The 17,129-nt window shown below is 44.6% G+C and overlaps 1 protein-coding gene across 1 annotated transcript in view; it reads right to left on the bottom strand.

Moving 5' to 3' along the window:
• Positions 1-11,116, bottom strand: part of LOC139449529 (neurochondrin-like) — a 28,709-nt gene extending 17,593 nt beyond the window's left edge. Inside the window, exons 1-4 of the mRNA XM_071230962.1 lie at positions 10,975-11,116; positions 4,541-4,640; positions 1,783-1,868; positions 754-818 (exon numbers count right to left, since the gene is read on the bottom strand). Coding sequence (XP_071087063.1) covers positions 754-818; positions 1,783-1,868; positions 4,541-4,640; positions 10,975-11,058 — 335 coding nt within the window. The 5' untranslated portion in view covers positions 11,059-11,116. The remainder of the gene's footprint in view (positions 1-753; positions 819-1,782; positions 1,869-4,540; positions 4,641-10,974) is intronic.
• Positions 11,117-17,129: the final 6,013 nt, after the last annotated feature.

Raw genomic sequence — 17,129 nt, 5'->3', positions numbered from 1 at the left:
CCACCTATACACCAGTACTCTCACTAATCCCTCTACATCAGTTCTCTCACTAATCCCACCTCAACACCAGTACTTTCACATATTTTAACTCTCCTCCAGTACTCTCACTAATCCCTCTACACCAGTATCCTCACTAATCTCTCTACACCAGTACTCTCCCTAATCCCTCTACACCAGTACTCTCCCTAATCCCCCTACACCAGTACTCTCACTAATCTCTCTACACCAGTACTCTCACTAATCCCTCTACACCAGTACTCTCCCTAATCCCTCTACAGCAGGACTCTCCCCTATCTCAATTCTACACCAGTACTCTCCCTTATCTCAATTCTACACCAGTACCCTCACTAATCCCACCTCTACACCAGTGAGGTGGTGAGGTGAAATGGGGTTTAACGTCGCGTCCAAGATTATTGCACTTATATAGCGACGTGCATGCACGTGTATGTGTGTGTGTGGCTGCTTGTACTAGTCCGGACTGATGCCGATTTATAGTGCTAGCTCACTGAGATACCATGCCGCAGTTTAACATGAATACCCCACTCAGACACAGTATACTGACTCCGAGCCGACCAGTCCTTGTTTTAGCCCCTTAATGCCGAGCGCCAGACAGGGTAACAACAAGTACAATCTTTTAACGTCTTTTTGTATGACGCGGCCCGGGATCGAACCCCGGACCTTCCGCTCTCCGGGCGGACGCTCTACCACAAGACCACGGAGGCGGTCTTCTACACCAGTACCACAGTGGCTTACCTGATATTGCAGAGAATGATCTCATTCAACACTGACACTTGTTTTTTCATCTCTTTGTTGGACAGCTGAAACCCACAGGTTATGATCATGTTACACTGTGATCATCATATTTCCATACACTCAGACATCCTCAGTTGCATGTTTGTTGTTTTATGCTGCAGCATCAATAAAACTGCAAACCACAGTGTCTGACTTAATCAGGGCTATACGACCTTAATCAGCCAGGTCACACCGTCAGGGCATGATGACCCACAATCAGCCAGGTCACACACCATCAGGTCATAACACACATTCAGAAAGGTCACACACCATCAGGTAATGACACACATTCAGCCAGGTCACACACCATCAGGTCATGACACACATTCAGTCAGGTCACACACCATCAGGTCATGACACACATTCAGCCAGGTCACACACCATCAGGGTATGATGACACACATTCAGTCAGGTCATACACCATCAGGGCATGACACACATTCAGTCAGGTCACACACCATCAGGGTATGATGACACACATTCAGTCAGGTCACACACCATCAGAGCATGACACACAATCAGCCAGGTCACACACCATCAGAGCATGACACACAATCAGCCAGGTCACACACCATCAGGTCATGACACACACTCAGTCAGGTCAGACACCATTAGGTCATTACACACAATCAGCCTGGTCACACACCATCAGGGCATGACACACATTCAGACAGGTCACACACCATCAGGGCATGACACACATTCAGACAGGTCATACACCATCAGGGCATGACACACATTCAGTCAGGTCACACACCATCAGGACATGATGACCCACAATCAGACAGGTCACACACCATCAGGTCATGACACACATTCAGCCAGGTCACACACCATCAGGGCATGATGACCCACAATCAGACAGGTCACACACCATCAGGGCATGATGACCCACAATCAGACAGGTCACACACCATCAGGGCATGATGACACACCATCAACATTCTACTGACCACACCATCACCATCATCTTCTAGTAAGTCTACTGACCACTTGTGTGTCCTGGGCGAAGCTGGCCAGGATGCTGAGAGCGATGGACTTGAAGATGGTGGGAGGACATCCTTCAGGAACACTGGCTGAAACACAATAGTTACACTGGTTACAGCACACACTCAACACAATGTTTAACCACGTGGGATGTTTGAGGCTTGCTCCTGTGGTGAGTGTTTAACCAGGTGGGATGTTTGGGGTTTGCTCCTGTGGTGAGTGTATAACCACGTGGGATGTTTGAGGTTTACTCCTGTGGTGAGTGTTTAACCACGTGGGATGTTTGAGGTTTACTCCTGTGGTGAGTGTTTAACCACGTGGGATGTTTGAGGTTTACTCCTGTGGTGAGTGTTTAACCACGTGGGATGTTTGGGGTTTGCTCCTGTGGTGAGTGTTTAACCACGTGGGATGTTTGGGGTTTGCTCCTGTGGTGAGTGTTTAACCACGTGGGATGTTTGAGGCTTGCTCCTGTGGTGAGTGTTTAACCACGTGGGATGTTTGGGGTTTGCTCCTGTGGTGAGTGTTTAACCGCGTGGGATGTTTGAGGTTTACTCCTGTGGTGAGTGTTTAACCACATGGGATGTTTGAGGTTTACTCCTGTGGTGAGTGTTTAACCACGTGGGATGTTTGGGGTTTGCTCCTGTGGTGAGTGTCTAACCAGGTGGGATGTTTGAGGTTTACTCCTGTGGTGAGTGTTTAACCACGTGGGATGTTTGAGGTTTACTCCTGTGGTGAGTGTTTAACCAGGTGGGATGTTTGGGGTTTGCTCCTGTGGTGAGTGTTTAACCACAAGGGATGTTTGGGGCTTGCTCCTGTGGTGAGTGTTTAACCAGGTGGGATGTTTGAGGTTTGCTCCTGTGGTGAGTGTTTAACCAGGTGGGATGTTTGAGGTTTACTCCTGTGGTGAGTGTTTAACCAGGTGGGATGTTTGAGGTTTACTCCTGTGGTGAGTGTTTAACCAGGTGGGATGTTTGAGGTTTGCTCCTGTGGTGAGTGTTTAACCAGGTGGGATGTTTGAGGTTTGCTCCTGTGGTGAGTGTTTAACCAGGTGGGATGTTTGAGGCTTGCTCCTGTGGTGAGTGTTTAACCAGGTGGGATGTTTGAGGCTTGCTCCTGTGGTGAGTGTTTAACCAGGTGGGATGTTTGAGGTAGGCAGGATGTGGAGGTAGGCAGGACATGGGGGTAGGCAGGATGTGGAGGTAGGCAGGACATGGAGGTAGGCAGGATGTGGAGGTAGGCAGGACATGGAGGTAGGCAGGATGTGGAGGTCGGCAGGACATGGAGGAAGGCAGGACATGGAGGTAGGCAGGACATGGAGGTAGGCAGGACATGGAGGTAGTCAGGACATGGAGGACATGGAGGTAGGCAGGATGTGGAGGTAGGCAGGACATGGGGGTTGGCAGGATATGGAGGACATGGAGGTAGGCAGGACATGGAGGACGTGGAGGTCGGCAGGACGTGGAAGTAGGCAGGACATGGAGGTAGACAGGATGTGGAGGTAGGCAGGACATGGGGGTCGGCAGGACATGGAGGACATGGAGGTAGACAGGACATGGAGGACATGGAGGTCGGCAGGACGTGGAAGTAGGCAGGACATGGAGGTAGTCAGGACATGGAGGACATGGAGGTAGGCAGGACATGGAGGTAGGCAGGACATGGAGGTAGGCAGGATGTGGAGGTAGGCAGGACATGGGGATCGGCAGGACATGGAGGACATGAAGGTAGGCAGGACATGGAGGACGTGGAGGTCGGCAGGATGTGGAAGTAGGCAGGACATGGAGGTAGACAGGATGTGGAGGTAGGCAGGACATGGGGGTCGGCAAGACATGGAGGACATGGAGGTAAACAGGACATGGAGGACGTGGAGGTCGGCAGGACGTGGAAGTAGGCAGGACATGGAGGTAGGCAGGACATGAAGGTAGACAGGATGTGGAGGTAGGCAGGACATGGGGGTCGGCAGGACATGGAGGACATGGAGGTATGCAGGACATGGAGGACATGGAGGTAGGCAGGACATGGAGGACATGGAGGTAGGCAGGACATGGAGGTAGGCAGGACATGGAGGTAGACAGGACATGGAGGTAGGCAGGACATGGAGGTAGGCAGGACATGGAGGTAGACAGGACATGGAGGTAGACAGGACATGGAGGTATGCAGGACATAGAGGTATGCAGGACATGGAGGACATGGAGGTAGGCAGGACATGGAGGATGTGGAGGTAGGCAGGACATGGAAGACATGGAGGTAGACAGGACATGGAGGACATGGAGGTAGACAGGACATGGAGTTAGGCAGGTCATGGAGGACATGAAGGTAGACAGGACATGGAGGACATGAAGGTAGGCAGGACATGGAGTTAGGCAGGTCATGGAGGACATGAAGGTAGACAGGACATGGAGGACATGAAGGTAGACAGGACATGGAGGACATGGAGGTAGGCAGGACATGGAGTTAGGCAGGTCATGGAGGACATGAAGGTAGACAGGACATGGAGGACATGAAGGTAGACAGGACATGGAGGACATGGAGGTAGGCAGGACGTGGAGGTAGGCAGGACATGGAGGTAGGCAGGACATGGAGGTAGACAGGATTGGAGGTAGGCAGGACATGGAGGTAGGCGGGACATGGAGGTAGACAGGACATAGAAGACATGAAGGTAGACAGGACATGGAGGACATGAAGGTAGACAGGACATGGAGGACATGGAGGTAGACAGGATGTGGAGGTAGGCAGGAAGTGAAGTGAGGGAGTTTGGAGTCACCTGTCTTCATGAGCCGTGTGAGGAAGCGGAACCCCAGGGCATCGAGCATCTCTCTTTTCATGTCCTCATCACAGTCCTCCTCCTTCACAGCCCTGGTCACCTGGCAAAACACAACAACTGTGATAACGACATATCAGAACACCTGTGTTGATGAAGGATCTAAATCACTTTGCAAACTTGAAGCTAACACATCACAAATAGATAGTGCTCATTTACCAAGTAATCAGCACCCGATTGTTTACCTTATTGCTCATGCACGGGACTTTTTTTTAACCCATACCATAATTCAGAACCAACCCTAAGGATTTCAAAGGGGTGCCTAAACCTAGAGATGATAAAGTGGTGTTTCATTGGCAAATGGTGCCCAACCCTAAGAATCGTGAAGGGTTGCAGTCAAAAGGACCACACGTCAGAAGACCATGAAAACATTGGTCAAAGACCATGAAAACACTGGTCAAAAGACCATGAACACATTCGTCAAAAGACCATGAACACATTTTCAAAAGACCATGAACACATTCGTCAAAACGTCCACACAAAAAGTTAAAAAGGGATACCAACCAAAAGTGGTGATAAATATAAAGTATACATTTTGTGTGTCTTCTATACTTATTCATATCAAAACAAACAAATATCTTTAATAGTAGGCTTGCATCAGCACCACAAAGCATATCTTCTTTTCATCAGAGTTCTGTTTCATTTGTCTGAGTTAATTGTAGTTGTCGACCTGAGAAGATCCAGGGCAGAAGCAACCCATGCTTGCCGTAAAAGGCGACTATTCTTGTCGTAAGAGGCGACTTAAGGGATCGGATGGTCAGGTACACTCACTTGGTTGATGCATGTCATCGTATCCCAATTGCGTGGATCGATGCTCATAATGTCAATCACTGGATTGATTATCTGGTCCAGACTCGATTCAGCCACCAGAAAGTCACTCAAAAGGGTTACACCCTCCCTGGACTTTAAAAACTCCCAAAGTTGACAGTTTAACGTCAGAAGTCACTAAAAAGGAAAACCCAACCCACCTACGATCAGTAGCTATCACTAAAATCCAAACTACCTGGGACAGCTGGGCCCATATATACACTGATGGATCCAAGAATCCTATCAACAACAGTGCTGGTTACGGGATCCGTATCCGCAGCTCCAAACCCCAAGCACATTCAGTTCGCTTGCCTGATGGTCAGTCAGTATTCACGGCTGAATTGGAGGCAATTCATCATGCACTCAAACTCATTCCGGAACTTCCAGAAGCAAAGGCAGTCGTCCTATCAGCCTCGCTAAGTGCATTTCAAGCCATCAGAGGCAGAAACTCAAACTCCAGGCCAAACACAGTCAATAATATTCTATACAAATATACAAAACTATCGGACCAAGGGCAACAGGTGGAGCTGTGTTGGATCCCTTCTCACATAGATATCAATGGAAATGAAACAGCAGACACACTTGCGAAACTAGCTCCAGACAAAGTGGAGATACAGCCTATTCCCTTCAGTAAACTGGAGATAAAAAGCAAAATCTAAGCCTCTATAGCCCAAAGATGGCAAGCCCAGTGGGATGCAAGTAAGATCAGCAGATAGCTATACAAAATTCAACCCAAGATCCAACAAAAGCCAAACTCATACTTATATGATAGGAAAGTTGAAATTGCTATCTCACGCCTCAGACTCAGTCACAAAAAGGAATATGACAAGGTTTGTCCATCTTGCAATCAACCTGAATCCATTGCTCACTTGTTACTGGTATGTCAAGACCATGCCCCAGCCCGAGCTCTGTTAAAACAAGAATTGCAGTTAGATCTGCTATCTGTCGGATCTCCTAAAGCCAAGAGATGCAATAGCGAAGGCCAAACTAACTCTATTTCTGAGAGATGGACAGCTACTCGAATGTATATAAACAGAGCAGCCAAAGATAAACATGAAATTATATCTATATACGAAAAAAGAATTCATACCAATACAAAAATAGAAATTATGTGAATACCAAACTCACATATGTGTACCCTACTCACACACATGAGTCCCAAAGAGGGACAGGTCAGCCGAAATTGCTTAGGCAGAAGGCGACCTCTTGAACACTTAATGCAACAACAACAACCCTCATTCAGTCTTGCTTGACAATGGTATAAAGATCTATACCAAAATGTTGCTTTTTACTGTATTAAAGGAGTTGTTATCCATAAAATTGTATCTACCTTGAGGGACAAGTCAGCCAAAATTGCTTAGGCAGAAGGTGACGTCTTAAACACTTAATGCCACAACGAGACAACACACACAGGTTTTACTATTGACCAAAGTTTATTGTAAATACTTGGAATTAATGAAAGACCAAAACAAAAATTAGAAACTACTACTACTTATGCTTTATATTTATAGTTCTTATCTGGCCCTTTTGACATGTGGCCCTTTTGACCTGTTCCCATTGCAAAGGGGTGTTTGATCGGAAAGGTGATCCAACAATCTCATTAAGATCAGATCTTAGTTCTCGGTATCGCGTAACAAAGATAATGACGACATCCCATTACGGGTCACATCAGAATGACCTGTCATCCAACCAATCAAAGCGTCGCTTACCAGATCATAAAAGTGACAGTCTGAATGAGTTTTCTAATCATGCAACCTCGAAAATGTTAACACGGGGTATTCCGAACGACAGTTACAGCCCATACGGCTGATTCCGTCAAAATTATCATCTATCTCGCTTTCATGGAATAAACATTTGAACGGAGGAGGCGTTACACAGTAGGTGGGAAGCACTGCCATACAATCTCAACCATATATTAGACATTCCGGAATGTTCGTTTGCTCAGTTTTCAAAAATTTAATTGATTACTGTGTCAACATATTTTTCAAGCATAGTTTGAAATGGAAGTCGCCAGGTTGAAATGATTGCCATAAGGCTCGAGAAAGCTGCTTTCTAATTCGCTGATGTCGACTTCATGTAAGTCATATCAGTGGTCGGTCAAAGTTCGCGAAAGGTCATTCTGACGTGACCCGTAATGGGATGTCCTCAGATTTTTGTTCAGCGACAGCGATAACTTAGATCTGACTCTTAATGAGAGTGGGTGATCCCATAGCTAAGGATAGAGTTCGGGGTAGAAATAAAGATCAAAGAGGTCAGGGAGATCTGTGAGAGTGAAGCTATATCGGCAGCCGGAGCCAATATATATATGTAAACAGCACCCGGTAAAAACTGCATTGTTGCAAATAAAAGTAAAGTGTATGTATTGTAATTAATAGTGATTGGATGTAGGCCTTGGACGAGTCTAAATTTACTACCTGGGTACCCGATCTTCTATTACCCGGCCCTACCTGGGCGCCCACTTTATCTTTACTCAAATATATAAAAATCAGGGATGCATGCATAGTCAGAAAGCAATATGAACATGATTAGCGATTTATAGTGTAGCCATGCATTTAGCATGTTTCGTTTTATTGTTAATAGTGTCAACTGTTTTACTGTTTGATTGCCATTCTAGAAGTTTGTGAAGTAAGTTAGAAAACGTACAACCTTGAGGATAACAACTTCTGGTTTATTTCGATGTTTTATTTGATTGTTTATTTGTTCTTTAACGCCACTCAGCAATGTTCAAGCTATATGACTGCGGTCCGTAAATAATCAAGTCTGGACCAGACAATCCAGTGATTGATATCATGAGCCTCGATCCATGTGTAACGGCCATAAAATTTCCGAGTCCCATGATGGGATTCGAACCACAGACCTTCTGATCCTAGGTCGGACGCCTTGTCCACATGACCAAAGAGGTTAACCCCGTCCAGCAAGCTGACAAGGTAAGGATGTCATCTGTGGGATGACTTCACGCCCTGCTACACACGCAATTGAGATACGATGACATGCATCAACCATCTCAGTGATCCTGACCATCCGATCCTGTCAGTCGCCTTTTATGACAAGCATGGGTTGCTGAAGACCTATTCTACCCCAGATTCTCACGGGTCTCATTTTGATGTAGATTATTACACTGTAATCAAGCTGGAGCAACAAGAATCAAGTGATGAGAGGTATATGTGCATGACATGTTGTGATGTAGATTCTTACACCATTATCAGGCTGGAGTGACAACATCCAAGTGATGAGAGGTATACATGCATGACATGTTGTGATGTAGATTCTTACACTGTTATCAGACTGGAGTGACACCAACCAAGCGATGAGAGGTATATGTGCATGACATGTTGTGATGTAGATTCTTACACTGTTATCAGACTGGAGTGACACCGACCAAGTGATGAGAGGTATACATGCATGACATGTTGTGATGTAGATTCTCACACCGTTATTAAGCTGGAGTGACACCGACCAAGTGATGAGAGGTATATATGCATGACATGTTGTGATGTAGATTCTTACACTGTTATCAGGCTGGAGTGACACCGACCAAGTGATGAGAGGTATATATGCATGACATGTTGTGATGTAGATTCTTACACTGTTATCAGACTGGAGTGACACCGACCAAGTGATGAGAGGTATATATGCATGACATGTTGTGATGTAGATTCTTACACTGTTATCAGACTGGAGTGACACCGACCAAGTGATGAGAGGTATATATGCATGACATGTTGTGATGTAGATTCTTACACTGTTATCAGGCTGGAGTGACACCGACCAAGTGATGAGAGATATATATGCATGACATGTTGTGATGTAGATTCTTACACCGTTATTAAGCTGGAGTGACACCGACCAAGTGATGAGAGGTATATATGCAGGACATGTTGTGATGTAGATTCTTACACCGTTATTAAGCTGGAGTGACACCGACCAAGTGATGAGAGGTATATGTGCATGACATGTTGTGATGTAGATTCTTACACCATTATCAGGCTGGAGTGACACCGACCAAGTGATGAGAGGTATATGTGCATGACATGTTGTGATGTAGATTCTTACACTGTTATCAGACTGGAGTGACACCGACCAAGTGATGAGAGGTATATATGCATGACATGTTGTGATGTAGATTCTTACACCATTATCAGGCTGGAGTGACACCGACCAAGTGATGAGAGGTATATGTGCATGACATGTTGTGATGTAGATTCTTACACTGTTATCAGACTGGAGTGACAACATCCAAGTGATGAGAGGTATATATGCAGGACATGTTGTGATGTAGATTCTTACACTGTTATCAGGCTGGAGTGACACCGACCAAGTGATGAGAGGTATATATGCAGGACATGTTGTGATGTAGATTCTTACACTGTTATCAGACTGGAGTGACAACATCCAAGTGATGAGAGGTATATATGCAGGACATGTTGTGATGTAGATTCTTACACTGTTATCAGGCTGGAGTGACACCGACCAAGTGATGAGAGGTATATATGCAGGACATGTTGTGATGTTGATTCTTACACCGTTATCAGACTGGAGTGACACCGACCAAGTGATGAGAGGTATATATGCATGACATGTTGTGATGTAGATTCTTACACTGTTATCAGACTGGAGTGACACCGACCAATCGATGAGAGGTATATATGCATGACATGTTGTGATGTAGATTCTTACACTGTTATCAGACTGGAGTGACACCGACCAAGCGATGAGAGGTATATATGCATGACATGTTGTGATGTAGATTCTTACACCGTTATTAAGCTGGAGTGACACCGACCAAGTGATGAGAGGTATATATGCATGACATGTTGTGATAAGCAGCAGATTAACATACAGATAATTGGATGAAGCCAAATGTCCAGTACGGATAACAAATAGCACACGGGTAATGAAGCCAGATGTACAGTATGAGGATAATGAGTGAGTGAGTGAGTTGGGTTTATCGCCGCTTTTAACAGTATTCCAGTTATATCGCGGCGTCTCAGCTTAATGTGGGAGGAAAGCCCGAAGTGATGCAGGTCTCAGACGTTTACCACTTCGGTGAAACCCACGAGCACGGGTATGGTGCTGACAAACCTAGAAACATAATCGGGGCGAACCGGGATTCGAACCCAAGATCATAGGTTTCTGGCGTGCCCAAGGGACGCAACTCTGCACAGCGAATCGCGGCGCCTTAGACGACTGGGCCACCCGTGCCCCCGTATGAGGATAAGGATATAGAGGATTAAAAGGATTAAACAGTAGTGACAAGCTGGTTGGATCCTAATTAAAATAGTCTATTGCTTGATTAAATTTTCAAACGAAACGTCGCTATTTGTAATAAACCAGAAGTTGTTACCCATAAAGCTGTACGTTTTCTTACATAAACAACGTGACCAACCACGGGTCCAGATAGTCCTGTGGGTACCCGGGTCATACCCAAGACCCACCCGATCCGAGTACCCGAGTTACCCGTCCCTGTCCTAATTGGATGTATATCTTGAGTGAACAACTGGATAGATCATTGGATCAACTCCCGTTATCGATTCTCACTCAGTCGCAGTAGAACGAGGAAGATTCAATACCATCATCAATGCGGCAAACCGTTCATTATCCGACTGAGCCGACCTCAGAGCCTGCAGACATCTTCTAAAATTAGCGTCCGACATTGTGTTCTACAACTTCAACAACCGACACACACGATGCTGCACATGTTGTATTTGTTGACGATGGAGAAACGCTATTTCCGGTTTCGAAATTGCTGGGAAGTTATCTCCCTTGGATTGTAACTCGCTCAAACTCCTCCCCAGCGCGTGACACCTTTGTTACGCTATCGATAAATATAGTATAGAGATTGATTGGTAGATTATTTAAAGTTTTATATGGGTTCGGGCAACTAGGCCCATTTACACCTTGCCCATAATGATTATATGGGTTCGGGCAACTAGGCCCATTTACACCTTGCCCATAATGAAGGTTTGCTAAGTACCTAGATAGTTCATAGAGTAGTAAAACTGCCACACGCTTTAAAATCACCACACACTACTTTAAGATTGTCTGACATATTCAGTAGAGAAGTATAGTCATCATAGGTAGCAAGAGCATTATTATACACATTAAAAATGTAGACCGATATTTTATCCCTTTTAAGTGGGATAGTGGAACCTTATTTATTAAATGACAGTGAGTGAGTTTAGCACTACCACCGCTAAACCCAAACTGGCGATCTTTACGTATGCAAACATAACCTTCCCAACGGAATTGCTGTTTAGGATGCAAGAACGTCTCCTGAAGACATAACATCTGGCATTGGGTCAAGACTGTTAATAAAAACCTTAAATCCTGGACCATAAGCATTTATTGTTCTAGCATCAAGACAGCCATAAGAAAGATGGATTAAGACTTCCATTGTTGACCCTTAACCATGCTCGTCAGATCATCAGGGGACAATTTTAACCCCAAGAGGGACTGGGGAGCTGATGCTGTCTTCTGGAGACCATCAGACTTGAATGCACGTGTAGTTTAGAAAATCAACAGGAGAGACATTGTTGAATAGAGGTTTGCAAGAAGATTCAGGCAATAACAGTATCAGTCTGACATTCAACTTCCGGAGTTTCAGTCTGAGTACTATAGCAGTCACCATGACTGGAGGAGATACCACATCAGAACAACCTGAGACAGTGGTTTATTGACTTCTCGAACCTGATCATAAACGATATCTAAATCTCCACGCACCTTTCGAACCGCCTGAGAATCAGGCAGTTTACCCTCAACTCGGACTTTCTGAATCAGGACAGCTTCCTGGTATTTAATACAACCTTTGTACGCCGCAGAGTGAGCACCACCACAGTTCTTACATTTAAGAGAACTTTCATTGCACTCCTCATATTAATTTGTGCTTCCCACACCACATGACGAGTGCTCCTACACCTGGCAGAAACATGTCCAAAGGACTGACACTTGAAGCATCGCAGAGCAGGAGGAACAAACAGCCGGATTGGAAACCTCTGAAAGAAAATGACAACATGATCTGATAAAGACTGACCAGTAAATGTAAGCAGATCAGATTTGGTGGGAACTTTATCAGGTCCACGAGTCAGAAGCACAGCAGAGCACATTAATTAGAGGAAACGCAGGTTTTAACTCGTCCTCAATTTCACTTATCTCAATATCCAGATCAAGGCCAGAGATTACTCCACGGGTTCTCATTAATGATTCAGGTTTATGAGTGGTGACAAAATGTTCATCAAGTTCTGTGACTTGCTTTAGTGTTTAGGCGACAAAATGTTCATCAAGTTCTGTGACTTGCTTTAGTGTTTAGGCAGCCTCAACAGTTTTTGCTGTGACACTAACACCTCCCCTGGCCACCCGCTTAACACGGACTATTTCCGTAGTGACCTTAGCTAATGCTCTAGCCAAAGCACGCTGGGTCATCAGTTGACAGAGGGTCGTTGAACCATCATCAGATTCATCTACTTCGGCTTTAAAGATGACAGTGGTTGATTTGACCCGCACTGTCTCATCAAATACAAAAGTAAGATCAGGCCACGCAGTAGGAGGGACAGTATTTGGTTGCTTGGCAACACAGACTTTTTTCATCTGGAATACGACCGATTCGCTTCCTTCCTGAAGCCACCACTTTGAATCCGTCCTCATATTCCATTCTGTTGTCAGCCATTGCCGAGAACAACCCCAAACAACTGACTTTAACAATCAGCAAACACCAACAACAAAAATAAAAGTTTGAATGCACTCCAACACAGGGGAAATCAAATATAAAACAACCAATAAGGAACTACCATAAAAGATCAAGTGTGTTTTATAACACTGGACAAGCTGCTGGGAAGCAAAAGACGCCCGAACACGACGGCAGTCAAGACCGAACTAACTCTATAGTATTGAGAGCCCCGCGAACGGGCTGTCAGTGTGGGGAGCTTGACAGGGCCGGTGTCGCGCGATTAGCAACAGACAATGAAAGCCCACACTTTACAGTAATTAGTGTTGGCTTCCATTGTCTATTGCTAGTCACCTATCAGCGCCAATTATCTGTTGGCTTCCTTTGTCAAGTTTCCACCTTTTGTTATCTTATTACTTTTCTTGTTCTTACGTGTACATATATATGCTCTCTGCCTCATATGAATGATCTTTATTTCCTCCATTAATTTCGGAGAGTGATATACATTTGGAATCATGTTAACACAGCATATTTACACGAACATTATGCAGAGAAATTGGCAATACTGAATATTTACATGTCGTGGTCCTGGTATGAGATATACTGTCTATAGATGGAGCATTGATCGCAGGTTCCAGGAGCTTATGTCTCGTGATACAGAAGATATGAATTCAGCCCATCTGTCAAGGCTCATATCCTCTACAATAGGGGTTATACCACCTAGCAATGTCACAAGTTTGACTTCGTCATCTGCACAGTCTTCAATACGCATGTATTGTTCGAGGTTTAAAGAGTCAAATAGATGTTCATAGCGGGTGTTCCTTGCATCAGCTAAAGCTGCACAACATAGCAGTTGGTGCTTTATTATGTCATCGCACTCCTCATCACACATTCATTCATCTGATGAAGGAGTAAGCACATACTCCGAAACGTTGTGTTCCTCATAATAAAGAAGTTGACATCCATATATTTTCTTCCTTATGTGTATCACTTCTAAATGCCTTTCAAAGACTTGAACTACAGGTAGCGAAACTACCGAGATACGTTTTGGTTTTGGTTTGTTGTTTTATGCCGCACTCAGCAATATTCCAGCTATATGACGGCGATCTATAAATAATCGAATCTGGACCAGACAATCCAGTGATTGATATGAGCATCGATCCAAGCAATTGGGATACGATGACATGCATCTACCAAGTCAACGAGCCTGACCACCCGATCCCGTTAGTTGCATCTTACGAATCCACCGGGATACGATTATGACCTGTTCCGGTCTTCTATTGCATGTGTTCATAGTGTTACATAGAGCACAGTTCTAGAGGGGGGGCCACCTTCGTGGTCTAGTGGTAGAGCATCAACCCGGAGAGTGGAAGATCGGGGTTCGATCCTCGGCCGCGTCATACCAAAAGACGTTCAAAGATGGAACTTGTTGTTACCCTGCCTGGCTCTCAGCATTAAGAGTCTTAAACACTATAGTCAGTGTACTATGTCTGAATCGGGTTTTCATCTCACTGGGTGTGCACTATAGGACCAGCATTAGGCAGCACTAGTTTTGTTTGTTTGTTTGTTTGTTTAATTACTTGTTTAACGCCGCACTCAGCAATATTCCAGCTATATGACGGCGGTCTGTAAATAATCGAATCTGGACCAGACAATTCAGTGATTGACATTATGAGCATCAATCCCGAATTGGAATACGATGACATGCATCAACCAAGTCAGCGAGCCTGACCGACCGGTCCCCACAGTCGCCTCTTTCAACAAGCAAAGTCGCATTTTACGGCAAGCAATGGTTGTTGAAGACCTGTTCTACCATGGATCTCCACAGATCTCTCACTAGTACACCCTGCCCCACACACATACACGTGCACCCACCCACACACACGTACATATACACGTGCACCCACCCCCACACACGTACATATACACGTGCATGCACATCATTATACAAGTTGAACCACATTTCACCTCACCTGTCCAGTGAGATGTTCCCGTCTTTCTATTCCGTGTCCCTAGTATGTAATATAAAGCACTGTCCAGTGAGATGTTCCCGTCTTTCTATTCCGTGTCCCTAGTATGTTATATAAAGCACTGTCCAGTGAGATGTTCCCGTCTTTCTATTCCGTGTCCCTAGTATGTAATATAAAGCACTGTCCAGTGAGATGTTCTCGTCTTTCTATTCCGTGTTCCTAGTATGTAATATAAAGCACTGTCCGGTGAGATGTTCCCGTCTTTCTATTCCGTGTTCCTAGTATGTTATATAAAGCACTGTCCAGTGAGATGTTCCCGTCTTTCTATTCCGTGTCCCTAGTATGTTATATAACGCAAAACGTCTCGAGACCTGCATCACTTCGGGCTTTCCTCCCACATTAAGCTGACACGCCGTGATATAACTGGAATACTGTTAAAAGCGGCGTTAAACCCAACTCACTCACTATATAACGCACTGTCCAGTGAGATGTTCCCGTCTTTCTATTCCGCGTTCCTAGTATGTTATATAAAAGCACTGTAGAGTGAGATGTTCCCGTCTTTCTATTCTGTGTTCCTTATATGTTATATAAAGCACTGTCAAGTGAGATGTTCCCGTCTTTCTATTCCGCGTTCCTAGTATGTTATATAAAGCACTGTCCAGTGAGATGTTCCCGTCTTTCAATTCCGTGTCCCTAGTATGTTTTATAAAGCACTGTCCAGTGAGATGTTCCCGTCTTTCAATTCCGTGTCCCTAGTATGTTATATAAAGCACTGTCCAGTGAGATGTTCCCGTCTTTCTATTCAGTGTACATATTATGTAATATAAAGCACTGTAGAGTGAGATGTTCTCGTCTTTCTATTCCGTGTACCTAGTATGTTATATAAAGCACTGTCCAGTGAGATGTTCCCGTCTTTCTTTTCCGCGTTCCTAGTATGTTATATAAAGCACTGTCCAGTGAGATGTTCCCGTCTTTCTTTTCCGCGTTCCTAGTATGTTATATAAAGCACTGTCCAGTGAGATGTTCCCGTCTTTCTTTTCTGCGTTCCTAGTATGTTATATAAAGCACTGTCCAGTGAGATGTTCCCGTCTTTCTATTCCGTGTACCTAGTATGTAATATAAAGCACTGTCCAGTGAGATGTTCCCGTCTTTCTATTCCGCGTTCCTAGTATGTTATATAAAGCACTGTAGAGTGAGATGTTCCCGTCTTTCTATTCAGTGTTCCTAATATATTATATAAAGCACTGTCCAGTGAGATGTTCCCGTCTTTCTATTCAGTGTTCATAGTATGTTATATAAAGCACTGTCCAGTGAGATGTTCCCGTCTTTCTATTCCGTGTCCCTAGTATGTTATATAAAGCACTGTAGAGTGAGATGTTCCCGTCTTTCTATTCAGTGTACATAGTATGTTATATAAAGCACTGTAGAGTGAGGTGTTCCCGTCTTTCTATTCCGTGTACCTAGTATGTTATATAAAGCACTGTCCGGTGAGATGTTCCCGTCTTTCTATTCCGCGTTCCTAGTATGTTATATAAAGCACTGTAGATTGAGATGTTCCCGTCTTTCTATTCCGTGTCCCTAGTATGTTATATAACGCAAAACGTCTCGAGACCTGCATCACTTCGGGCTTTCCTCCCACATTAAGCTGACACGCCGTGATATAACTGGAATACTGTTAAAAGCGGCGTTAAACCCAACTCACTCACTATATAACGCACTGTCCAGTGAGATGTTCCCGTCTTTCTATTCCGCGTTCCTAGTATGTTATATAAAAGCACTGTAGAGTGAGATGTTCCCGTCTTTCTATTCTGTGTTCCTTATATGTTATATAAAGCACTGTCAAGTGAGATGTTCCCGTCTTTCTATTCCGCGTTCCTAGTATGTTATATAAAGCACTGTCCAGTGAGATGTTCCCGTCTTTCAATTCCGTGTCCCTAGTATGTTTTATAAAGCACTGTCCAGTGAGATGTTCCCGTCTTTCTATTCCGTGTCCCTAGTATGTTATATAAAGCACTGTCCAGTGAGATGTTCCCGTCTTTCTATTCAGTGTACATAGTATGTAATATAAAGCACTGTAGAGTGAGATGTTCTCGTC

The sequence above is a fragment of the Haliotis cracherodii genome, unplaced genomic scaffold, assembly GCF_022045235.1.
Source record: "Haliotis cracherodii isolate W230 unplaced genomic scaffold, xgHalCrac1.p SCAF_8, whole genome shotgun sequence".
NCBI classification, from domain to species: Eukaryota; Metazoa; Mollusca; class Gastropoda; order Lepetellida; family Haliotidae; genus Haliotis; species Haliotis cracherodii.
The sequence above is the reverse complement of the archived record's forward strand: the minus strand, read 5'-3'. Positions and strand labels throughout refer to the sequence as shown.